At 39.9% G+C, this 27,614-nt stretch overlaps 1 protein-coding gene across 2 annotated transcripts in view; it reads left to right on the top strand.

Moving 5' to 3' along the window:
* The window catches only part of enah (ENAH actin regulator), a 140,174-nt gene that overhangs the window by 19,740 nt on the left and 92,820 nt on the right, over window positions 1–27,614 (top strand). The window contains exon 1 of one of the 2 annotated variants that reach the window (XM_026194521.1): window positions 26,427–26,959. The exons of the other annotated variant lie outside the window; for it this stretch is intronic. Coding sequence (XP_026050306.1) covers window positions 26,946–26,959 — 14 coding nt within the window. The 5' untranslated portion in view covers window positions 26,427–26,945. Of the gene's footprint in view, window positions 1–26,426; window positions 26,960–27,614 lie in introns of those variants that run through there. 2 annotated transcript variants of the gene reach the window in all.

Here is a 27,614-nt window from a genome sequence, read left to right as displayed (position 1 = left end):
ACACCCTAGACAAACGCTACACAGTGCCGTCCCGCAACTATTTTTGTATTGTTGCACTACCTGCTCTATACACGCAGCGTTGAGCAACGGTGGAGACGGAATTTCAAGCAGTACAACATTTTGCGGCAACAACAAAATGTGAGACATTTGTTGTTTTTATGTTTATTTATTGTTTTTATGTTCAGTTTCAACTGTTACGAAGTTGATGTGCAGTTAATAAGTGCAATAAATATTTATACTGGAAAAGAGAATCGTGAGAGAATCGTGATCTCAATTCTAAGCCAAAAAATCGTGATTCTCATTTTATGCAAAATCGTGCAGCCGTAGTAATGGGGCTTTATTACATGTATACAACACGCATGCATATTTCAAGTAAATGTCCTCAAAGATGAGCATATTAAATTTTGGGCACTTGGGTTGCAGGTTGTTCCTCATGAATTCCTTTCTTTTGTTTTGAAAATCACTACAAAGATGACACAACCTGGCTGATTTCATGTACCTCCTGCCACATGACCCACTAAACATATTAGTGGCTTATGGTTGAACTGACTGTCTCAGGTATAAGTGTGTAGCATTGTATATGTACTTTAATTCACTTTGGGTCCTTTTTGTGTGGTTGTGGTGACAAGCTAATAAAGCTTCTGAATCAGGCTGGGCGATTAATTCAAAATGAATCAAAACTAACACTCAAAGTCTCTAACTGACCTAATCTTGTTAATGTAGGTTATTTTATTATTCGTTTTAAAAGGCTGTTAACACTCCCTGAAGTTTGTTTAAATGGGAGATGGTCCAATGTACTGAGGGGATTGTCATTTTACTCTGCGCCTTCCACTCTGACATGGAAGCATCATGGAGAAAAAAACATAACACTAAGCCAACTGCACAAGTGAGAAGCACATTGACGGTGGCTTTGGCAGATTTATGTGCTATCTGCTGGCAGATTGAACAAAGTCAATTTTCACTTATTATACTAATGTTATTAGGAATAACCATGGTCGCGTGCCTTATATTAAATGGAGTTTTTCGCTGGCAATCTTTAAAAGTCATTAATTTGTCAAAGGGTGTTCATTCTTCCACCAATCAGCTGGTGTTGCTCTCAAAGGAGACCCACGTGGTTATAGAGAACATTGTGTGCAGCACAGAGCAATCAACCTGCTGAGATCTTCAAATTCTCCTCCTTGTAGCAGCTACACCTCATCTTTTAAACGAAGCTCTTATTAAAATTTCAGAGGCCTCTGATGTAACTCATTTTCTGCTCGCTGACAGCTCAGTCGCACAGCTGCCGTTTGAAAGCAGCCTGCTTATCACCTGTTGACATTTGAGAACACACACAAAGAGTTGGGGTTGTACTTTAACTATTCTAATTACTTTTCACATAGTTCAAGACCTTGAGGTTCTATTATTTATTATTTTTATTTATTTATTTTTTTGGTATACCTGCTTTTTGGGAGGTAGCTGGAACTGGTTATTTTCCTGCACGCTGGTCAGTGTGTCTGGGGCAATGGCTCAAGGATTTCAGACAATGATCTTCACAGTTGACATTAGTTAGATCATAGGTGTCAAACTCTGGCCCGCGGGCCAAATTTGGCCCGCATCCTAATTACATTTGGCCCGCGAAGCCATACCAAATTACTATTAGAGCTGGCCTACTGGTATTATACAGCTAATATATATATATTGTTTAGTATTAAGCTTTGCTTGTTCCATATTCAGTTTTTCAGCAAAATGTGTTTGAGTCCATAAGAAAAGATTCATTCTTATATCTGGAGGAATAAATATATTTCAATAAATATTAACGTTAGCCCGCGACTTTGTTCCAGTTTTCAATTTTGGCCCACTGTGTATTTGAGTTTGACACCCCTGAGTTAGATGATACCAGATTACTGCTTTCTCCACTGTTAGAAGTAAGAATTCAGTCACAGGGTTTGGTTGGAATGATTTGTTTTGCTGACTTGTGGCTGGATTTTTATGCTCCAGTTTCCAGGTTTTAATACTTTAATGTGGTTAATGCACGCATACGTGCATGCTCTTAGTATGAGTGTGTTTGTTGTTTCTACACACCTTGGCTATTGGCCTATTATGTGACAAATCAGCAGGAGGCATGGCTAAGATGACAGCCAGGTGAGGTGGACTAGGCTTCATTCTGTTTTACCACAGCCGTGTCAGGGGCTCTCTGGCCTGCTCTTCTCTGCAAATCCTGACCTGTGCTGTATTTCAAGAAAAACTGTCATTTGATGTCGTGTGTGTGTGTGTGTGTGTGTGTGTGTGTGTTGTTTTTTTTTTTTTTTTTTTTTTTTTCTTTATTTAGTTTCACCCTCCAGTGAACGCAGTGGTCCCTGCATGTGTGGGTTTTTTTGTTTTCTGGGTGACTGTGTGGACTTGTCCATGGACCATCGATGCACCAACTATGCATGTTCCTCGGGCAGTGGACTGCAAAGTATTATAACAGGAACAGCTACTCTACTGTCAACACCTGATACTTCTGCTGAGCTCAGAGTTAGCTACAGGGTGTTCAGTTTCAGGGGCACTTCAGTGGGCATGGCCCATCATTTCTTTTGTAAGAATTCAGCATCAGCTGAAGGTTGATCTCACACAAGTTCTCCTCCAGCGGTACTGTACACACTGAAATTAGTGAGGTAAATCCAATTGAGATAAGATGTGCTACGCAGTTAAATACCATTAACAAAGTACAGCTTGAATGACAGCTTTCCTTTAACAGTACACTCTGCTAATTGCACATGTCAAAATGGATTTATTAACCAGACAGTACTGTTGAGACTGAAACCGTTTATTAATGTCAGGCAGTAGAGGATCTTAGTACAAAAAAAAACCTCTTAAGTGACATCACCAGCATTTTGAGAGTACAAATGTGTAAGACACAGAGTGAAATACAAATAGTGGAACACAAATATGGGTGTTTACAGGTAAGGCAGTGATCTAGTGAAAGTACATTAGAATAACATTCTGAGCTGCTGAGGGACTTTTCTTTTGCCCGGCACAGCCAATGGTATTTTGACATAGGCTCTTATCACAGAAAATGTGATAAGAGCTTGTAGGAAATAAGATTATGATCCTGACACAGACGGCTATATGCACAGCCTTACCTTCATTAACTGGAATCATTGAAGTGAACCTCTTCACCATGTTTGTGCAGTTTGGAGCATTTTTATTGGAATTTTCTGACAAAATGGAGCTTGCTCTGTGGTGGGTTTTTTCCTTTCAGGGTTACTTGGCGCCGCCGCCACCACTACCACTGCTGCTACTACTAATTCTGCAGTAACACGCAAACACTAATGTTGAGGCTTTGAAAGAGTCCAGTACATAAAATAATTGGAAAACAAATGAAATAAAACTGCACCCAAAGCAGTAAATGATCTACTCTGGAATAATATATTTGGTACAGGGTTGTAGATTCCCGCTCTGCTTTTAGGTTAAATCTGATACTTTTTTTTGTTGTTGTTGCCATGGTTTTTACCCCTCTGCCATAAAAGGGTCATGGGTATTGTCGACACCCCATTGGGCGTGTGGACGTTGTGGACATGCAAGTTTGTGAATGCAACAACTCAAGAACATGGCGATGTAGGCGTTGGATCTAATTCAAATTCAAATTTTATTTGTCACGTACACAGTCATACACAGTACGGTATGTAGTGAAATGCTTGGACAACTGCTCGTGACCTAAAGAAAACAAAAAAGGAAAAGGCTATGAATAAGATAGGAAATAAATATGAAAAATTAAAAAGGGTAAATTTAACTAGGAAGGAATAAAATATAAATTAAGGTTAAAAATGAAATAACTGTACAACACAAATTAGAATGAAAGGTAAATTTAACTGGGAAAGAATAAGATAAAATATATAAATTAAAGTTGAAAATAAAATAACTGTACAACAAAATACACAATATAGAACTATATAAGAATGTATGAAGAAATATAAATAAATATATACACAATAACAGCAGCTGTACAAGTATTAACTGGAAATGAAGAATATAATGTCCAGTGTTGTGCAATCTTGGATCTTGATACCTTAGGTGCATCTATTATGAGGCTGGCGGGTCGTGCTGATGGCTGCCAGCATTTTTACATGTGGAAGAGCTGCCGGAGCCCCACCTATAGTAATAGTGGAGCGCTGGAGTATCTCTAGGAGCAGATGGCGGCTCTATTGGTCACGAATTATTTTGGAGCTTGTCGGGTTGTTGTTTTTTATTTTTTTTATTATTATTTTTTTATTTCATTTATCCTTCCTAGCTGTTAAGGCACTGCTATGCTGGCTAACATTTAGAGTTGGCATTCTTGGTATTACCCAGTATGTCATTAGGTTCTGTATTTTTATAAAAATTGAAGTAATTAGTGCAACAATTGTCTTTCTGTGTTATGTTTGCCCCCTTAAATAGATGAGAAAAATACCAAAACAGCTGGAACTGCACAGAATCCTAGTTCCATGTATTGTTTTCCTCTTGTCTGTGATGACATTAACAGATAAATTGTTGCTAAGCTGCTGGTTAATAATGCTTTTTAAAACATCTCAAATGTTTACTTTTATTACTGGATTTTATACCCAAGGAACCAAATGACCTTAATTAGATGAATGCCGTGGAATTTATTTTTTTTTTCAGCTTGTTTGCTGGGTCATGCCTGTGCAGATCACATTTCCATTGCTGCTGTATTATCAGTGTAAGTACTATATCCACACATGTAACCTCAGGCAGCAGATGTCACTGGTAGTAAAAACTGGAAGAGGCTTATGTGGCAGCCTGTAATGCCCCAGCCGTTCTAATGCCCAATACCCTACCCTGCCAGCCATCATGTGGGCGTGTGTGTTTCTGACTCTGTGTGTATTAGGTGTGGAGGCTGGTTGCTGACCCAGTCCAGGCTAGATGCTCTTCCTCTCACACTCACTGTGGGCCCTTTCTGTGTGTGAAAGTCTGCCAACTGTTAAAACATGTTTCCTTTGTGTGTGGACAACAGCACATGCAAAAAGCTGAAGCACTCGGAGACATCGGGGGAGCCTGTATGGTGGGATGCTGTGGGTGAAGAAAGCTGAGCGTCTTGATAGAAATGTGTGTGAGATGAGTAAAAACAGGTGGCTGCTCTGTTTGTCCATCTGCACCCTCTTCCATAGCAGCTGTCTGTTCTTTCCCCTCACCCACTCTGTGTGCATGTGATTTCTACTAGGGTCAGGGGTCACAAACTACAGTGTACAATTCAGCCAGTCTACACTAGTAACACTAATAAATATACTTTATCTTTGTTTGCGAGGCTGCTGGTATGAAGTGATGTGGTTTTGTGTTTTAATGTATATGTGGGCATTTTGAAATTGAGAACATATTTCATGTAGAGCTGCTATGTGGGATTGTAAGGTTTTCATCTTGGTATGTTAGTCAGTTGAAATGAAAAGTTCTAGAGAAATGCTAGAGTCTGAAGATGATCTTCTGTGTGACGTTAGACAGGGTAACGGAGCTCAGAGTCCAAAAGATGTGGGGAACAAGTCCTGGAAGGAATTGGGTCCGGCAGAAGTGTGATTTCACATAAACACAAAGCACAGTCAAATGGGTTAAAGATTATGTTGAACCCCCGTTAATACGATTGAAGAAGGCCCCCAGATTTGGACAAATTTAAAGTGAGTGTCAGCCAGACGAAAACTAACCTCTTCAACATACGAACATGCGATCACCTCACATAGCCAAACCCTAAACAAGGGATGGTGATTTCCAGGCTCTAAGAAGTCTTTTAGCCACAATCATGCCAAACTTTAAGGCTTTCTGAAGATGATGTCGAAGTGCCAGTGAGGTTACGGAGCAGCCTATGACTGCAAGTATACTATGTGGCTTTAATTTTAAGTCATAAATCTGGTTAGATAGATATAGATTGTTAGGGAAAATATTCTAAAACACTTCTTCAGTAAAGACTCAGAGAAGAGAAACACACAGAGTTCTTGCTAGCAAGGGCAGCTCCCTACTGAGAGACTCGCACTAAGAAACTGCCCCGGTCTTTATTTATACTTTTGTGTGTCTCTCCTGCTGATCAAAGGGTCATAAAACATGAAAGCACAAAAGGTACATCCTTGGTCATAAAGAGGGTAGTCTCCCCCACCCTAGATGGCACGGTGAGGAAGTCCAGCAGTTAAAGCACTTAGACTAAAACAGACATAGCTACGTTAAAACAATAAAACAAGGTACGACCTCTCCCATGCTCCCAGGATGTGGGGGTGAACCAAGCCTGCTAAAAATCACACATCCTGTCACTACCAAATAACTACAAACAGCATCCTACCATAAGCAAACTTATATCACTAAAAGATTATACTGACTACTAAATACAATTTTCCATTGACATAGATCGCTTGCTCTCTTGCTTCCCAGAAACTCCTGAGTGTTGGGCATGATCAAAAAAGGTGACCAAGGGTTCTTTCCACCTCTTTGCATTTATCACACAATGAGGAAATGGATGGAAAAATACTGGCTCCATTTCAGAGAAATGCAAACGATGAAGGACTTTGAACTGGCATTAACAGAGCACTCTTTAATCTTCTTCAACACATAGGCCCATAAATCATCTGATATATCTACTTGTATGTCAGGTTAATGGAGATGCACTACTTCAAAAACAAGCTGATTGACGTAAACCTTTTCACTGGGTAAACTGTTGTTGTTCAGTGTAGGGATAGTTGAGTGTTTGGGTCAGGACACAAGGACAACAAATATGCTGTCCTTGTGTCCTGACAAGAATAATTTAATCATTTCTTGTTAAATCAATTAAAATACTTTGGGAATACTACCAATGAGTGCTCGTCTAATCTCAGATATAATGATTAAATGTGACTTTATGTATGTAAACAGCAACATAGGAGATTGTCTATGATTTATCACAATTAATTTTTGTATTATGAGAAACGGGTTTTTATGTAATTGCCAGTTTGACCCATCTGTGACCGTGGCAGACTTTAGTAGCAGGTTTTAGAAGCAGTGTTGGTACTAAATTCTTGACGATCTCCTTTTGCATTAATAAATAAATGACAGAAGTAAGATAACTTGACCTTTATTGGATGAAATGGATGTATACAAAGTGTAATTCAACTTGCAGTTGAGAAGGTGATAGATCACATCCCATGTTATTGGAATACTCAAAATTCATTAATCACAATACTGTTGTATTCTGAGTGATGTGCTCTAATAACATTGTATTGTGTATTCCCACCTAACATTTCTGAAAGTGTGTTTCAGAGAAATTAATTAAACTGAAAAATTTAACAAAAAATGTAAAATGAAGTTTCTTGTAAACTGTAGAATATCAATGAAGGGTTTAGTTTAGAAATAATCTTTTTAATTTTAATGTCATCTCACTAATGCAGTTATTTTCAAGAGTAAAACGGTATTTATTGTTTAAAAACCATATTTACTCTTTAAATAAATCTGTTTACATGTTTGTGAATGTCCTTAAACTTCCACAAAGTCAGTCTGATAATCTGTGTGTGCATATGAGAGAGAGAGCGAGGGAGAGAGAGAGGGGGAGACCTAAAGCAGTGTCTGTCCTTCATCCTACACTGTGTGAGCCAAGTCTGCTCTTATCAGCTCAAGATAAAGAGACGCTTCATTCTGACCGCTCATCTTAGCCAGCCTCTATTCTCTTTTCTCCTTCTGTCTTTTCCCTTTGGAAGCATGCTTTCCCTCCTTAACCTCTAGATTTTTTTTTTTTTAATCATTTCATTTCATCTTCTTTCTGTTTGTTTTTGTTCAAATGTGAAAGACTTCTCAGAAACTCAGTTTTTTGGGTGTACAAATTCACACATTCTATGTTTCTGGTGTTACAGGGCCACAGAGTGATGCAAAGCTTCCATCTAGCTTTCTGGTTGATGCTCTTTGTGGTTTAAGTATGCTACGTCTGCTTTTTACATAATGAAAATCATCGTTATCAGAGTTCTTAAATCTGATAAATGTTTTTCTTTCCTACTGTTATTTCTTTCTCATTGTAACTGTTGGGGTGCATGTTACAGAGTGGAATGTGTGTGGGGGTTTTTTGGGCTACAATTTTACAGAGATCCCTTAAAGTGTCATGGCCCAGCCTTCTTGTAATATGGCAGTTAGACGTGGTATTTACTTCCACAGCTGTCTTTATGAGCATTTAAGTCCACCTTTTGTAAAAGTTATAACTTGTTAGCTAGGTGGAATTGTTATCATGCTTCTTGAAAACCCTGTTTTTAGGGTTACGCCTTGCTTTTAGGATTAGGTTTGTTTGGCCTTGATGCTTGTTGGTGGTTTATGGGAACTCGATGCCTGTCTACCTTCAGCGTTTTGTTTGTGTTTTTGGTTTTGCACTTCATCCACTCTGAGTGAACTCCCTGCACATTTCTGGCCCACTTGAAAAACAAACTCAGTCAATCATTTGACCGAGTTTGGGTGAGTGAAAGCTTCTCTCCGTTTGATCTGTGTATTTATGCCCCTGCACGCACTGAACTAACACAGCAACTTTTAACCAAAATCTGAGAACTACGTGGTACCAGGGTCCCCTGCAATCCAGCCACCAAGTTTGAAGTGAATCAGATGAATGGTGAAGAACAGACAGTGACGTACATCCAGGGTTTTCAGATCTTTGACAAATAAACAGTTTCCAGCATGTAAAACGCATCAGTTGTTCTGTCTCTCACTTTTTTCCCTCTCTCATTCTTATTTTCCTCTTCGTTTCTGTTGTTCCTCTACCACGTCTTCTTGCTCTTGATCACTTTTCTCAGTTTTCTCTTCATTTCTCACGCCCACACTAACAGATGGGTTGCAGCCATTGTTTCACACGGCAAACATGGCCAATTTTTCAGGGTTTTGACAGCAGTTACAGTGCGCTCAAATCTGTGAATATAGCTGAAAGAAGTTTGCAACTTCCTCGGCCTGGTGTTGGGAGTTATCACAGTGCAGTTCCAACAAACATACAGTCTGCATTGGAGAATTAGGCCTCTCTGGCATTGAGTGAAATCACTGCAGAGTAAAGAGCACACACTCGGAGAAAGACGCTTAGCAGCGCTATCTGAATATTAACACGGTTGTCTCACTGTCTTGTCTTTGCATACATTTTGAAAATGATAAACCCAACTGTACAGTTTTCACTGTTCGCGTAGAGAAAGCGGCGAGTCTGGGTCCAGTAGAATCAGTGTGCTGAATAACTGTGGAGGGGAGGACTGACTATAACAAGTGTACTCACAGACCTGTGTCATATGCTGGTTTTAAAATAAGGAGTTCACAGGAGGCTGCGATTGGGACTTCCATAAATATTTTCACTAACTCAGAAAATGCAGAGCAAAGGGAAAGTCAGGTGAGAGGAGGGGAGCTGGCAGCTTCATAAGAGCTTGTTTCTTTTGCTGACGTATTGGCGGCGCTCCTGTTGTCTTTGTCAAATTCCTTGCGGAGAGTAAAAATCTCCTGTGCAAACAGCCAGTGGTATGCTCAAAGGCACTCTTATCTGCTTTTTGCAAAGAATTCCAAGCATAAGCTGTGAAGTTTGAATATTAATCACTTTAATGAAGCACCATAACACCGTGCGATGTACAGATCGAGCCTTTTACTCGGGGCAAGGGTTTGTGCAAAAAATAGTGTCTGCTGCCGCTGTAATATGTAATGGTGCACGGTAGAGATTACCAATTTGTTTTCACTGTTTGCCGTTACCTAACGCAGAGGATTCGGCCTATAAAAGGGCTTTTATTTCGTCCACCAAGTACTTATGTAACCTTGTATTCACTCTAATCCCATCCTGTAAAAAAGCAAACAAAAAAACAGTTTCTATAAGTTTCTCTCAGCATTCATTCAACATGAGAAGGTGGCATTCTGTAAAAAGTGATGTTTAAACTAAATGATTTAATATATTGACTTTCTTTTCCATCTTGCACTGATGTTACCACAGGCCGAGACTTGGCCATCATGTCTTCCTTTGTACAGCCACACACACACTGAAAAATACTATGATACCTTTACTTCACTCTGTTTGTGGGGATCTGGTTTTCAGTTTTGGGTCAGCTTGTTGTTTGTAACTTCACCTGGGGAATACTCTGTGTAGGGGTGAATTTGGCCAATGGTAGAGATTTTGACTCTACCGCAATAGCACATGTGGATGGTGTCATCTGCGCCTGTTTTGGTCAAAAGCATTGCAGTGGCTGCAAGCAATATAATCTGGAAATTGTGCCGGGCGACAGTAATAGCGAAGAGACGAAGCACGTTTTAGAAGCCAAAAACGGCACTTCCTCCACTTGTGTACCGTTGATTCATTGTTGAATTCTCTTGCAGCTGCTCTTTTCGCATGACTTACCTCGTATCGTGGATGGATTATCTCAGTTGTTCTCCTGACTGAAGTTTAGTCCGTTTACAGCATCCTGCCATGCGGTTGCATTTGATCCTAACCATTGGGAACCCTCACGTTAACTTTTATCGAGTGGGGAAAAAAAGTTAGCATTCACCCTCCAGCATCACTGTTTATGTTATGCTAACATAGCTGTGTTGCTAGCGATCACGTAGCACATCATTATATACCAGCTAGTCCAACTTCAGTAACCCTAAAAAAGTCGGTGCTGTTTAGTTTTCTGTCTTTATTTATGTTGGAAGTGATAGCAGAGCTGTACTTTTTAATTTTTTCAGAAATCTCTCGGTCAGAACATGGTATATCATATTTAGGTGGAAACTAGCAAGCTAACTTCCTGCTAACTCAATTAAATTGACTAAATTCTGTTTTCATGCATGCCTGGATGTTAAACTTAATTGTTACACCTGGTAAAGCAGCAATGCTGATCATTTTATTAAAGATGAAAGAATTTGGACAGCTTTTAACTCTCAGTGATCCTGCAGTGTTCCTTTGACTTTGGGGCCCGAAGCGGACTGAGTTTTGGACCTAGATTACTCCACGAGGCTCCTGACTACGGCAGCCGTAATGCTCCGACAATCCATCAAGCGGTGCAGCTTCGTAGCATTTTTTTTGACAGGTTTTTGAGTGCTGTGTACCATATAAAATTGGTTAGAGGTCAGTAAACACAACCAGAATTCATACATAAGGTGCACTGGATTATAAGGCGCACTGTCGTTTTTCTTTTTTTTTTTTTTTTCTTTTTTGGAGAAATGGATGGACGGGCAGTGCTCTCTCAGAGCACAACCGTGCATTGTGTGAAGTCATAGCACAAGACTGAAAAATGTGTATGGTGATTGTTTGAGTCTGTGATTACTACCAAAGCCCCAAGTGGCACTTGGAGCAGCACTGAAAGCTTGTGGTCCAGTTGATTAGGATTCTTATGGTGGTCTGCATCTGAGACTTCTGCCAAAATAAGGTACTGAGGTTTCCTTCATTTTCTTTCACAGCAAGTCCTTACTGACTGTTCTGTTATTTATTACTGCTTCCTTCAATAAGGATTATGTGACAGTGAGTCATGAGATTTGCCCAAGTGTTTGTTTGTTTTGTTTTTTTGGTTTTTTTTGGTGTGTAATCTGTAGCTAGGTGCTATATCACGTTGCACTTAGTCACCATTGTGCTTTTGCATCATGGGATTCACTGGCTCGCTAAAGGGTAGCAGAGGGAAATATAATGTGTGTCTCATGAATCTTTAGATGAGCTGTTTAAGGCTTCATGAAGGAACATGGAAGTTGGTTTTTTTTCTTATTTTTCCTTCAATTTAAACAATTATTTCTATAGAATTATGGCTATTTCCCTGAGGGCTTTTCACAGCAGCCAAGCACCTTAATAAAACCAAGAACACATCGACCCCCTGTTAAAAGTGCACAATCTAATTCTTTTGAACTGTTGCATTAATTAATAATTGCTGTTGCTGGAGTTTTTAAAGTTGCAAAGTGAGGATGAAATTAAAGCCAACTCTAATAAAAGGACAAACACAATAATTAATGGAAGCCTGCATTGCAGTTTTAAACACTGCTAGCAGCTAAAAGCATTAATGTGTAAGTGGTGACACAGCTTCTCTTCCTCTCTGCAGGATGGATTCCTCTTTGCCTCTCCACCATCATTCAGCTGATTAAAAACCTCTCTGCTTTCCATATCAGTCTCTCCATCTTTGTCCCTATATTTCAGCACAAGTCTGGATCCAAAGTTCTGGACTCTGATCAGCATTGGTTCTTTCATAACATATAGTTGGTGACCTGTGAAGGCCCTGATTGGGATGGATCTTTATGCAGTCCTTTTAACATCAGTAGAGCTTTAACAGTTCTGCTTTGTCTTGTAATCCCCAGGAAATTGTAAGTAATGATGTGACTACATTGGTACCCATTTTTGTGGATCTTCAGAAGGAATGGGGAAATTCAGCCAATGAGGATACTTTGGAGATGTACTAAGAATCATGGTAGAATGCGAAGTAGTTGGACAGTTAAAAAAAAAAAAAAAAAAAATGAAGTTAATGTCAATAACTCTCTTACTTCAGCAAAATTCTTTGTATATTAGTACATTATGACTACTTCTTTGTGTTCTTCAGGGCATCAAATAACCTAAAGAACCCACAACAACGCAAGCATGAATAAGATGGGGTTTCCCACAGATTCTGTTTATTGTGGAGACTGAAGTCACTGTAGGCTTGGCTTGTTGGCACATGAACCAGTTTTTGCTGCAAGTTCTGGCTAAAGTAGCCCGCCAGTTCAGAAGGACCGCAGCCACCAGCTGCAGTTAGAAATGGTGGACTTTGAGTATATTTGAGTACACTGGGTACAAGATCCTTGAGAAGCAGCTGAATGATATAAAGAATCGCCACAACAACAACGTGACGGAGCCAGACGCTAGTGAAAGAACTCGACAGAAGGATGATGTGCAGTAACTGAACTTTCAAAGTAAGAGTATGAAATGAAAAGATTAAAGTTGGTGTGAGGGTGAGGAGGGGAGGGGGGGGGGGGAAACTAAAGAGAAACAGTCGACCACTTTGCTCCAAACTACTATATCGGTAACTGTGAGGTGAAATTTAGCAGAGACATCAGCAATAGATTGTATATGTAAAAACATACATGGCCTCTGAGAATACACCTACTGCTTTGTGACATGAAGGCTTGAGGTTGTTACATTCATCCTCCATTGATGTAATGTTTTCAAGAAGTGGATCTGACCCAGAAGCTGTGACAAAGCATGGCCTATAGCATACCATGCTTTGTCTGTTGTACTATAAGTGAAACTGTAATTAACTAAATGAGCACCGTGCTGTATTAAACAAGACGTGAAACTTGCAGTAGAGTTTGTTGACATTGAGCTTATAAACCAAGATTGGTTTGGCTATTTTTCTCCTCCATTTTCATACTGCTGGACTCCAACCTCTGCCACCAGCAGACTAGCCCATTGTTGACCATTAGAAAGAATACAGGTTTGAAGAAAATGTGGCTTTTTTTTCCCTTTTATGTTCAGTTTTAGTGCTCACAACATTTTGTTGTTAGAATCTGACCACCGAGTTGCTGCAAACCCATCAAAGATGTCTCCACTTCCATGTTTAGGAGCTTACAATTGTATGTTTAGAATTTCTGTTTCTCATTATGTCTGCAGATGCCATCTGCCTGTCACGGGCTTGTAATGGCAGCAGGCTGCGTAACAAAACACAGACTGCACGCACACTGGCACAGCAAGGAAACGCTCCATGAAAGTCCTAAATACACCAGTAGGGCTCACAAACAGACTCCTGTGCAAGTGGAATTCCACAGGCTCGGCACAAACTGGAGGCTGAGTTTGAACAAAAACTTTTTCTCTGCTTTTTAACTGGCGAAGAAGAAAGCTTTGAATACTGGACACTTATTTAGGTAAAGGATGCTTGAGGTGAGATTTCAAAGAGTGTGTGTGTATGTGGGTGCATCCCTGCAGTATATCCCCCTCCTTCAGTGAAGCCGAAACTCAGGCTGTGGTGTATCTATTTTTTGAGCAATGTGACATAAGTGTCTGTTCTTACTGTGTGGTGTTGAATTTGCTCTGAGAGGATAAAGAGGTCATTCCTGAATGCAAATAAGATAAAGACAGAATTCTTCTGTGCAGCCTGTCATATGCATACTGCCCTCAGCTGATGAATTCAGCACCCCTGAGCCACGGGGTGGCTGAGGTAAAACAGGTTGACTACCGGAAGGTTGCTGGTTTGAATCCCTGCCTGCTCCAGTCTGCATGCTGACATTGTGTTAACATTTTTCCTTTTCTCGGCTCTTGTGAAATGGGAGAGTTCATGCTGTGGATTACTTCAAGTAGAAAATGACAAAGGCTCATTTTATCTTGAAGTTTATTTGTGAGTACAGCCTGAGATGACTTTGTTTCAGACTCTAATGAGCATGACTGAGAAGAGGAAGATGGTGTGTGTAATATGCAAATAATGTTTTTTATTTTATTTTTTAGAAGCACTAATGCAGTTCGATTAGTAAAACTGCTTAATGTCATCAGCACAACAAGATTTAAGCATGCAATTAGTTTACCTTTTACTGTAGGTGCAAAATTCACTCCCTCCAACTATTTTCTTGTTCTCCACCAGCTCCTGAGGGAGAGATCTCGCTCTGTAGCTGCTAAGAGCTTCACTGTGTTCAGCAGCCTGCTTCCTAACTATGCTGGGTTGGCAGAATCCAGTGGTCTGTTTAAAATGTCTTACTGAAACAGTTTGCTGCGAATCGGGGGGCGAAAGAGTTGAAACCCGCACAAAGAGCTGAAAGAGGCTAAAATGCACATTTTGCATTCACTTTTTTTTTTGATTCACTGTTAAATACACAAATCGAAACAGCTTAAATTGATATTAGGAATGGATTTGGTAATTTTTCTTTTCCTTTTTTTTTTTTTAAGTCTTAAACTTTACTGCCTAAAACCTTGGTGAGCAAAACATTAACTTACTGACTGTATATTAATGCAATTACAACATTACCACTTTTCCTCTGGTTAAAATCTGTAGCTTGATGGTTGTGAGTGAACAAAGCACACATGCTCAAAAAAGTGGTAAAGGATGATCATAGAAGGCTGAGGAAACGAAGGCAGGCTTTCTGCACATTTCTTACTCCTTGCCAGACTAACGCAGCCTTTTCCTTTGTCTCTACACCAGTTCTATCATTGAGTGTTGTTGTGTCAACAGCTGAGGACCCGTTGGGTCAGACTCTGGTTTCTGCAGCTCTGTCTGCAAGGATCCGCTTTGGGTCATAAAGTTTGTGCCAAACCCTCCAAGTAATATGATTTAGCATTTCTTTCATGTTTAGCTTCCAGATGGAATTGGAGTCCTTTCACATCATGGAAAAATTAATTATTGCCCCTGTTGTGGAGAGGAAATGTTTGTCTCTTACCATTAGTCTTTTACCCACTCTGTGTTCTTTTGTGTCCACATGTAACCACACTTACAGTTTGATAGATGGGACTCATGGTGCTTACAGTAGCAACAGAGTGTTGCTACCAAACACAGCAAACATTTGCTGCTTTGCCAAGTCAGCAGTGTGATGCTGTGATGATCAAGATTTTTGCTTTTTCATGTACACACTCACCCACATGCATGCTTACAGTTTGGTTGTCAGTGTGCTCACACCTTATTATTCTGAATTGGGTGTAATAACTTGTGTGTGTGTGTGTGTGTGTGTGTGTGTGTTGTACTTCATAGTAGTTGTAACAATTATATCTATACCAAAAGTTAAAGGGTGACAAATGTTTAACAACCAGATTTTTTTTTTTTTTTTTTTTTTTTTTTAAACTAGCCTGATCAATCGGCGTTAACAAAGTTTAATAATGCTGTTGCTTTCTTATTGCTTTTAAAAGCCTTAGTTTCAGGCTAACCCAGCTAAACTGAACAGTAGTTTAGCTTCTTTAGTTCTTGAGTATTCCACAAATTTCAACACAGTGTCCAATTGCTCATAGCAAGTTTTACCCTTATTTGAAATGTGTTGATGCATGCTTAATCATCCAGATAATGAAATCACAAAATTTCTAGCGTTACATCCAGATGAAGGAAATCAACTTTTTTGGACTTATTCGAAAGGGTGACTGCAAAATTTGTCTGTGATTGTTAGCTACCTCAGTTTGTGAAAGCACAAACACTGAGCAAAGCCAAAACACAAGTAGCATTGATTTGAAAAAATGTCGCAATGTCTAGGCAGTTAGTCCTAGCCTTTCTGCGTTTACAATGTATCCATCTGCTACTAGCTGAAACTTTTGGGGGCCACGATATACTCACAAAACAGTTCATGTAGTTGTATTTAATGATGTGAAGGCACTTGTGCACAAAAAGTGTGGAAATATGCAATTTTGAGATGTATCATTACTCTTCAGTTTGGATGACTGAACATCTTATCCTCATCCTGTCTGTAAGGCTGAACCCAGGCATGCTCATTTCCACTAATTGTAGCTGTATCCTTATTCTCTGATCACTACCCAAGCTTAGCTTTCTGTTCAGCACAACACACTGCAATATTATTCACAGCAGATGCTGCACCCGATCCATATGCCAATCTCTTGCTCTACTCTCCCCTCTTTGTTGATCGAGACCCCGAGATACTTACTACCTTAAGTAGAGGAGTTTAACTCCTCCTTAACCTGGAACTATGTTCTTAAAAGCTAAAAACAAAATGACTTGCAAAGGGCAGCCACTGTAATCAATGATCTTGTGGCTGGGGGACAGTAAAAATTAATTAGCCAGCTGCTGATGGTTTGGACTGGTGATGATGGTACTATCAAACGCAGTTGGTGTCTATTTTCAACAAAAGCGATAAAGATGCTGTTGTAGTTAAAATGTAGCCACAGCACAGAGGGGTCCCATTACAGAGTTGTAGAGCTCAGATGAAAGAAACATTTTCTTTAGCATTCACAACAACAGTTTACATTATTGTAACCATGATTAAAACCTTTACTAGTAAAAATCCTGGTCTTTGTCTTCTCACATCCACCACCAAGGGCTAGTAAAACTGATTCACTGCCATAAGTGGGCAGTGAGAGAAATGTGTTGGACACTTGATTGCCCCATGCTATCCCTCTGGCTGTATAGGTACCAAATTGCCCTAGCAACAGGCCTGATACCCAATACTAAAGCACCCCCCACCACCTAACCCCAGGAGGATGCGGTCAAATGATCTGTCAATGTCCACAAACATGTAAACTAGTTGGGCAAACCCCATGCACCCTATAGTATTCATAGTGTGCCCCATACCCCTTCTTCTATTGGGATAGATGGTGATAGTATAATTATTTTTGTTGCGTCCCGAGTTAATAGAATTTTATTAAATTCATACCTAAAGAGGAAGCAGTTTGGGATTAGTTCCTGTTGTCAAGCCAGCAAGTCAAATAAATGCCCTGAAGTTTCAGCATAACGCTACCTCTGACCAATGTAACCATTTGAGCTATATTTATTGAGGTTTGCTTGTGTTTAAGATGATGACCAAAGCATTGCGTGCTATTGATTGTTAAAAATAGCCAGTATTTATAAAAAATGAGTCAAAGGGATATAAGACTTCAATTATATACACTTGCATTTAGATAAACATAAGTGGAAATGAAAGGTGTCTCTTGTACACGCAGCTTTAAATGGAAACGGCTGTAATTTCTCCTACACGATCTTGAGCTCACACACTCAGACGCTGACCGGTTGCTTAGTTGGCTCTAATCCTCTAGTTCATCGGCCCTTTCCTCTCCAAGGGAATGAAAAGTACATCACCATAGAGACCACATCAATGGCCCATTAGCATGAGAGGTGAAGAGAGGAGAGACTGAATGGAGAGGGGAGCGAGAGAGTTTAGACTGGGAAAAGAGATACTGAACGAGAAATGGAGCAAAGGAATGAACAAAAGGAGAATGTGTTTAAAAGAGAGGATGGGAAAATGTGGCAGTGGGAAACTTTAAAATAAATGATACATTGGCTCTGTTCAGTCAAGGAGGTTTATTGCTATGGATAATTCTGCTTTCCTAACTATGTCTGCTCTGTCTTTGCTTTGTTTAACTATGTTTTTTTTTTTTTTTTTTTAAATATTCAAAAGTTACTGGCAGTTTGGATCTCTACTCATAAAATGCACTTGTAAGTAAACTTCATTTGGAGTACCTTTGCATCTGATTGCCAAAACACTATTAAAGGTACCTGTTGTTGTTGTTGTTGTTGTTTTTTGACGTTTTGACTAGACATGAATTAGTCTTACAATATAGCTACATACATTTCATGTGTCACTACTCTAAAGTGATACTTTATCACAGCAGTTTATATTATAACTGCCTGGGAAATATTTTTCAAGGTTTTTACAATGAACAGCCCAGGTATTATATACAAACCTCAAAGTTTGTTTCGACTGAACATGTATGCGCTTTTTATACACTTGAGACCCTTTTGTGTTGAGATGAGCGAGGCATCTTTACACACACATTGGTTTGGATCGAGATGCTGCTACTGACGCTGGAGCTGGTAAAACTGTGTCCAGTGAGTGTGCTTTTTATAAAACCTAGTATTAGAAAAAACACATTTATAGATACAAACTGAAAGTATTACACTTCTAACACACATTAGCTTACTATTTTTACATGTTAATTCATGTTAGATTGTAGGGCTGCAAACTGCTGCAGTTTTACAGTTGACTTTTTGGCAGATTTCATTTGACATATTGCTAATTAGTTTGAAGCCAAATCTCAGTAAAAGCAGTCACAGTTGAGACTGAGTCTGCAGGGTACAAAAGTGTAATGTTTTTACAGGTAGTCTGTACCTCCTGCTCCCAGAAATAACATTACAGATGACTTACAACATCATACGGACCAAACAATGGACCAGTGGATCCTGAGACTACTGCTCTAGAAAACAATAGGGAAAGCTGTTAACGACACTGATGATTAAGATTTAAACATTGGAATTCCATAAAATGACACTCTTTCTTTTGAAGGCCAAACTACTACATTTATTTTAGGATTTTGTGTATCAGTTGACAAAAGCAGCACTGGCAGTGATTAAGAAGGATTATTTCTTTTAAACTTTTGTTCAACTACATCACAATGAAAAGATATGCTATTTCTATTTGGGTTGTGTGAGCTCGACCCCCACCCACCCCTCCTCTCAGATGAGCATTCTGCAGACAGCTAAGCTATTTAACAGCTGTCTTAAAGTACTGTATCAGGGGGACGCAGCAGCAAATATAACTGACTTGCAAAAGCGTGGAAGAGACACTGGATTGAACTGATTTTTGAAGCGTGCGTGTTCTCTATAAGTTTTCTGACCTACATAGCCCCATTAGGATCATGGCCATCAGTCACTGATAGACTTATCTCACTCATCCTTGTGTTTGTCTTCCTAAGGTTAGTATATCCACTATACGTTGATGATAAACAGAATGTTACTGGAGACGAACACAAAGGCTCACAGCTCCTGCATGCTCCCTCTCCCTATTACATCCATGCTATGTACTTGTGATTCACTTAAATTTGCTCTGTGCTCTATATTAGATGCCATTTGCCAGAACAGATTGTAACAATTCAATACACCGTATTTTTCGGACCATAAGGCACACTTTCGATGAATGGGCCTGTTTTCATACATAAGGTGCACCGGATTATAAGGCGCATTAAGCAAAACAAAACGGGCAGATAAATGGTCTGTATTTATGTAAAGCGCTTTACTAGTCCCCGAGGACCCCAAAGCGCTTTACATATCCACTCATCCACCCATTCACACACTGGTGATGGCAAGCTACATTGTAGCCACAGCCACCCTGGGGCGCACTGACAGAGGCGAGGCTGCCGGACACTGGCGCCACCGGGCCCTCTGACCACCACCAGTAGGCAAAACGGGTGAAGTGTCTCGCCCAAGGACACAACGACCAAGACTGTCCAAGCAGGGGCTCGAACTGGCAACCTTCCGATTACAAGGCGAACTCCCAACTCTTGAGCCACGATTGCCCCAGATAAATCAAACTTTACTCAACTCATTCTTCTTGCTTCCTCCACTTCCGTACCATTGATTCATTAATGTTGAATTCTCTCGTAGCTACTCTATTCCCATGTTGTTGCAGTACAGTAATGACTAACTAGAGCTGTGATATGAACAAAAATCTCATATCCCGATATAAGACATTTATCGTCCCGACAACGATATCACAATAATTTTACATTTTCTGTAAATTCTGTGAATCTTGGGCAACTCAACTTGCGTAAAGTTTTCAGCTGGGCGTCGTGTACCAGTGTTTTGACCAATACGTGAAACTATACATAGTTAGACATAAGTTGTAACGACCGCCATTTTCTTTGAGTCTGAGGTGGGGACCGGTTTCCTGCATAATTTGCATAGTACAGTTTTCTGGTCTGTGTCAGACTTTTCATAATCACACCGTGTCCATGATACAGAGGCCCCTTGTTTTGAAATAAGGTGCTCGATTGCAGTGTGGGGAAAAAAAATGCACGGAAATAAATTATTTTTCAAGAATAATTAAATAGATTCAACATCTTTCTTCAACAGTATTGCAGAATTCACAGATGGTACCTTCCCAAAGGAAAAAGTACTATTGCTTACTAGGGTATATTAGACTTAACAGTTACTATATACAGTAATGGACTTCTATATTTTACATCAGATTAAAACTTTGGGTGTAAGATTCAGATAATTATTTATTAAAAGCCAGACATTTTAAATGAGAATAAGAAAGAAAAGTATGTCTTTGTGCCCCCTTTTCCCTGTTAATGCCCTATCGGCCCCCCTGGCTAAACTTTGCTAGATCCGCCCCTGCACAGTTACCAGCCGTCAGCTGCGTAGAAAAGGATCCTGGTGTAGAAAGTAATAATAAATAAATTCTAACAACGGCTTATCAAGCTTAATAATGCTGCTGTTGTTCAGCCGCTGGTTTCCTCTTTCTGGTGCAAAGTGGGCCAAAAACAAAGAGAGACGGACTTGCGACAGAAAAGCCGATCAGCTGATCATTAAGCAGTTTCATGATTGAAGCAGGAGAGGGAGGGAGAGAGAGAGGGGCAGTCCCTCCATATATTGGTTGTTAAGCTTAACATGGGAATGCTTTACAAACATTCAGAGATGAACTTACACACTCGCTTTACTTCTCTCTGGGATAACTTCCTCGGAGATGAAATGCCGGATTGCTAGCAAGGCTACACACAGCCGCTCTATCACCTGATGCATACTGCTGCAACGTGCTACGGTTATGAGCCGAGTTACGCCGTGTAGCAAGTTTTGTGAGGTGCTTTTTTTGATATTTAATGGATCGGATTACATTTTTTATTTCTCGCCGATATCCGATCCAGTAATTTGGGTCAGTATCGGACCGATACGATACGTAATATCGGATCGGTCCATCTCTAGTTGCCACAACCATACATGCCAACCCTCCCGATTTTTCAGGGAGAATACCGAATTTCAGTGCCCCTCCTGAAAATCTCCCGGAGCCACCATTCTCCTGAATTTCTTCAGATTTTCCACCCAGATAACAAAATTGAAAAACTATATGCAGAATTCATAGCGCAACCCAGCCAATTCCAGTCTCCAACAACGGCGGCAGCTACTTAGTTTTAATATTACTCTTATTTCTCTTTCTGGGTCGCAAAAAAACTTTTAACATATTTTCAGGTAAGAATGTAGCTGTGTTCAAATATCTGAACCGACCAACACATCGGCTTCAAACCCCCGCGGTCTTTCGCTACTCGGGTTAAACATGATATATAAGTCACTTAGATAACTTAAAAATGTTATTGTTTGGCTTTTTCAGTGTTTTATTTGTTCGTGAATAAATCAGTTTGGCTGAGATTAAAGTTATTAGATTTGATTAAATTAAATTTAACTTTATTAATCCCTCAGGAGGGTTCCTCCGGGTTTTCACACAGCTGAATAAACGCCAAACAGAAAACTGAAAACAGAAGTGAGAGAGTCTAGAGTTTACGCCAGCGCCCGGTTATATTTTAGATAGCAAGGAGCAGACGGCAGAGTTTCACTCCACAGAGGGAGCTCGTGACGTACTACCCAGCTTTCTTTAGACCGCGAAGGCCGGGTCCTCAGGTGGAAGCAGCCTCTGAATTTGGACACGCCCACTGTTTCCAGACATTTAACGTATTTTATTCGATAAATAAACACTGTAAATGTATTTATCCCCCCCCAACAGCTCTTTTGAATTATCTCCCTAGTGTGGCCACAACACCTCACGTTTTTGCCACATGTATCGTGAACTAGTGATGTGTCAGTCGCGAACGAAATGGCTCTTAGAGCCGGATCTTTGACGTGAACGACGTGAGCCGGCTCCTTATCGCGAGCCGTGTTTTGTTTTTTGTTTTTGTGTTTGTTTGTTTTTTTCCTTTCTCTCACCCTCTCTTGCACTTTTTTCCCGCTTCACTCCGCATGCGAGCCTTGTGCTTTGAGCTGGGAAGAGGGGGGAGGGGCGGTAGTTAAACTAGCAGTAGCACAGGAACAGAGCAGGATCATAAAGGATTCAGAAACCCATATGACAGAGAATATGCATGTTCTTTTTGTTTTCATATTTTCATTTATATTAATTATTTTTTGTGTTGTGGTTTGCAGTGTTTTGTGTTGTTTCACTTTAAATTTGTTTAAAAGGGAAAAGCTGAAAATTTAAATAGTTAAAAGTTGAAATGTGAATAGTTGGTTTTTGTATTATATGATTTATTTATTACATTTTATGTGGAGTGAATAAATAAAAGTATATTTACGTTGGCCCCTAGAAACAAAACGTGTACAAACTCCAAAACGTGTACAAACTCCAAAACGCGTACAAAAGACAACCGAAGTGCTCCAGAATGCTAGGTGCAGTGTTGAGCTTTTGTTACCTAGTGGCTACACAAGCCAGGAAGTACCAACGACCGGATTTGGTGTGTGGTAGTAACAGGTAAATTAACTTTTTTTTTTTTTTTTTTTTTTTTAATTATTTGAATATATATGAGTGCTTGTGTATAAATACACAAACAATACACATATGCTTTCAATTGTGTAATTTAAGTGATCTAGGTAGCTCTGTTTTGGAAGTTCAGTTAACTGTTTTGGAATTTGTACGTGCTTTTTGGAGTTTGTACGTGTTTTGTCTCTAGGGGCCACCGCATATATTTATATATAAACATATATAAATAAAACCTTTTTTTTTTAACATTAGTATTTCCTTTTGTGCATAATTTTATATTATTGCTAATAATAACTTCATTAAAGCAACAACACAACCTGAAGAGCGGCTCTTTTTAGTGAGCCGAGCCAAAAGAGCCGGTTCTCTGAAAGGAGCCATAAATCCCATCACTATTGCAAACCACGTTTCAGCTTTTGTGGAGGTAAAATACGTTCGCACATGACTCCAACGTCAGCCATTGTTGTGAGTGCACACGCCAAGGGGCTGCGAGACAGACAGCCGTATTTCGCACATGACTATGAAAGGCGGAAGAGGAAGTAGTTCCTTTGAATGTAGACAATCCGAATGTTATGGTTTCTTTTCACTGTGTTCCTGTTAATGATAAACTACAAATTTAACCTAAATTACTAAAATATCGATATTTTAATGTGAGAATGTATTCTAGAACATAAATGATTGGTATGGGAGGAATCGATATTTCAGGATCGATCCGCACATCACTAACACATCCGCACATCGTTGTTGCTAACGACAATGCATAAAAAACAGTCGCTTGTCCATCCGTAGTGTGGTTATTTTAAATATAAGAGAAAGAGAGAACTTTAAGAAATTAATATAGCCACTACAGTGACCATCAAAACGATGAAAAACTATTGCCATAAAAAGTTTATTTTGCGACGCCACGAATCAAATGAGAGTGTAATATGAAACGATAGACATTTTCATATCGTCATCTGATAGATATGGTTATATTGAAAAGCCCTATGACTAACCTCGTATTGTGGATGGATTATTTCAGTTGTTCTCCTGACTGAAGTTTGGTCCATTTACAGCATCCTGCCATGCGATTGCATTTGTCAATAACCATCGGGAAACCTCCCGATAACTTTCATCCAGTGAAAAAAGTTAGCATTCATGCTCCATCTTCACTGTGTTTATGTTATGCTAACATAGCTGTGTCGCTAGCAATCACGCAGCACATCATTATATACCAGCTAGTCCAACTTCAATAACCCTAAAAAATTCAGAGCCGTTTAGTTTTCTGTCTTCATTTATGTTGGAAGTGATGGCAGAGCTGTAATTTCTTTCAGAGATCGCTCAGTCGGAACATGCTATATCATGTTTAGGTGGAAACTAGTGAGCTAACTTCCTAGATGAAACTGGATGTTAAACTTAATTTTTACACCTGGTAAAGCAGCAATGCTGATCATTTTATTAAATATGAAAGAATTTAGACTGTTTTTAACTCTCACTGATGACGCAGTGTTCGTTTGGCTTTGGGACTTGAAGTAGATGGAGTTTTGGACCCAGATTACTCCACGAGGCTCTTGACTGCGGTAGCCGTAATGCTCCGACAATCCATCAAGCGGTGCAACTTCGTAGCTCACCAAAGTCGTACTAAAACGTTTTTTGACAGATTTTTGAGCGCCTATACCACATAAAATTAGTTCGAGGTCAGTAAGCACAACCAGAATTCATACATAAGGTGCACTCCCAACTTTTGTAAAAATTAAAGGATTTTAAGTGCACCTTATAGTGCGGAAAATACGGTATCATAAAAACATAATCTTTGTCAACTCTTACTTCAGCTCGTAGTGTCAACAATAATGAACGTTATCTGACAATAGCAGAATGGTAGGAGTTCACAAATGTCAGCAAATGACAAAAAGCGGGGTTTCAGATTGAATCCAAAACAGCCTAAGCTAATGATCTGTTGTTGTCTTAAACCAGTATAATGTGACATTATACACAGGTTAATATAATGGGTCATGTTAGCTTGAATTTGGGAAGCTAGATGACTAATTTCCACTCGTGTGTTCATGGTTGCTGTGTCACACCCAAGTCAAATTATATTGTCATTTTGATATTCCGATATACAACATGTAGCTGGTCTCTAAGTTGTTGCACAAAATAGATGCAATGTAGTACACAGTGCAGAATCCAGTTGTCGATGCTAGCTCCAAAATAGTACACTAATGATCTGCGTGCTAAAACTAGCAATTGAATGCCAACTGCAGCTCACTTGGTATCTGTGGGCGTCAATAATATCAATAGTTTTGCAAAACTCTTTGAAAAATGGGTTCAATATTGACCTGACGCACCTTTGAGAATTGTCCATAGAACTTTTCCTTTGAGGACTATAGAGTGAAACACTCCGACTGTATGCTTTGTCAGGCAGTGGGAGGTCAAACACAGGACTTCTATTCCTGCAGTTTCATTGATCTAGTAGCTTTCAGATCATTCCTGTACTTCAGTGCAATCAGGCCCCCTAAATAGCAGAGTACAGTAATTCAAGGCTGAGAATGTTCACATACTTTCATGCAAATGGCCTTTGAAGGCCTTTACTTTTTAATGTAGGCAACTCTGAGATTTTTGCATTGAGTTTCAAATGTGCATTGTTGAATCGATGAAAGGTTCCAATTCAATCCTTCAGACTTCCTTCAAACCATCTAGGTTATGTCAAATCCTATTGATCTGCCCCTCTGATCCCTGTACAAGAACTCTCTTTGTACATAGAAAAGTTTGAAATATGGGAAAAGTGAAACTTCTGTATACTTTCACATTTGTGCACTTGAAGCAAGTCACAGTCTTTAGTGGTCTGATTGTTAGAGGGGGCTTTAGATGCTCTAGAGATGATCTAAGATGTATGATCTAAGGCATTAAACCTACTGTGTGATGACTGCTGCAGTGTTTACCTGTGAGTTTACCTGGGGGAAAAGACAGTTGACTGTTTTTAATTTAGAAATGCTTTATGAGCGTATTTCCCCGAGTTCAGTATTTTGTCAGTGAAAAATGATTAGAGGGGGGAGGGGAGGGGAGGGAAAAAAAAACCTTTAGTTTCAGCAACCTGAGTATGAACCTGAGCATGCTGGCTCTGTCATGGCTTAATGAAACGCAGGAAGGGGAGAAAACTACTATTAACAGTCGCAGCTGTGCTTTCCCTAATGTGCAATGTCAGTGTGCTGAATGGAGACATCCCTGCTGCATCGTTTCACTCTGAGGGGAAGGAAGAACTAGTTTTATGTCGTGTGTTTCTGTGATGCAGCAGAGGCAGAATGTCAGCAGCACCTCTGTAGACCTCAAGTGTGGTGTTTTTTTTGTTTTTGTTTTTTTTGTTTGTTTGTTTTTCCTTCTTTTTTGTTGTGGTTTTGTGTAATTATAAAGCCGTTAAAACATAAGCTGCTCTGTGACTGGAATGGCCTTAGCAGATGGTCTAACTTGTTGAAGAGATGTAGAAGGGCACAAATGTCTCTGTTTTGTTTTCACTTTCCAATCAGACTGTTTAAACTGTAAGCAGAGTGGGAAAACTCCCAAAGACTCTCAGATATCGGCACATAATTGTGGATTGTGTCCTTCTGTTTGCAGAACGTCTACCTGACTGGATATCCTAAGAATATAAATAAAAAGTCTAATCCAATGGATTAATTTCATTTGACAAAAAACATTTTATTTTTTTTTGTCCGGGTTTTTAAAAACCTATATAAGGATTTTAACGCTCGTTTTCAGGTTCCTTCTTTGGTAATAGATGGTAAAACATGTCTTGGAGTTGAACCTTGAATTGGGAGACCATTGACAGTCCCCCACATGAGCTAAGCTGATGTGTGCAGGTCACAGTATCTATTTTTGGACTGTAGAAAAAGATTCTTTAACCCCTGACTCATTACACTCCCTACATGCCCCCACCTAGCTGCTCCACTTTTAGCCCAGGCTCCTGTGAGGTGAGTGAGTCCGGGTGGGTGTATGGGCTGAAATGGGGAGGGGGTTACTTCCAGCAGGCCTTGTGGTTGGGTGGATGCCCGTACACTCTCACTTTCTCCCTTGTGGAGTCAAGTCAGTCGTGGAGCCAGGCCAAAGCAGCTGCTCAGTCAGCTAGCCTGTGGAGAAAGTGGACACTAGACCAAACTTTCCCAGCGACCGATTTTCTTGTACAGTTGGTGGAAGTGCCAGATTGAGCGGTTACCAACGCCAGGATGACTCGTGATTCGTAAGTTTCAGCCGGCCATAGCAATGGAGCCGATGTAGGATTTCGGGGTTAACCATATTAACCATTTTCTATGTCTTTACCTACAGTATTATCATCTCCAAAGCAGAGTTGGCAAGTATTTGTAGTATAGGCTCAGGGAAGTGTGATTATTGTGGAGCTCAGTCTCTCTGCCCGTCTACCTGTCTGGCTGAACCATTGCCATTTACCATGGACACTCAAAGTTCAGCTGAAACGCTCACTGCAGCTGTTATCAGCATCCACAAATTCATTCATTATTCGGAGCCCCCCCATCTAAAAAAGCTGCTCTCACCAGTTGAGGAGCTTTCCTTTTTATAGAACTGCAGTAGCTGTTAAACTCAGAGTCCAATCAGAGGGAGTTTGGAGCTCGGTTACAGGATAGGATTCATCTCTTCGTGTGGTGACAGGGTACTTTTCTCCTTTGCTGCTTCTAGAGCTGCCGTTGTTTTTCCTAAAGGACTCTAAAAACCTCTTTGCAGGCTTGTCCTTCTTGGGTTGTTGTTAAAAATGTATGTGATGGTGACTCGGGGTATTTTATCTCTGTGGTGATAGTTCACCTCCTCTTGGCAAATATCTGCTGTCTCATTAGTGTGAGGACTGCTGATTTGTGCCCTGTGAATCTGCTCGCCACATCATT

Source organism: Astatotilapia calliptera, chromosome 15 (assembly GCF_900246225.1).
Source record: "Astatotilapia calliptera chromosome 15, fAstCal1.2, whole genome shotgun sequence".
NCBI lineage: Eukaryota > Metazoa > Chordata > Actinopteri > Cichliformes > Cichlidae > Astatotilapia > Astatotilapia calliptera.
This window is presented reverse-complemented; position numbering and strand designations above follow the sequence as displayed.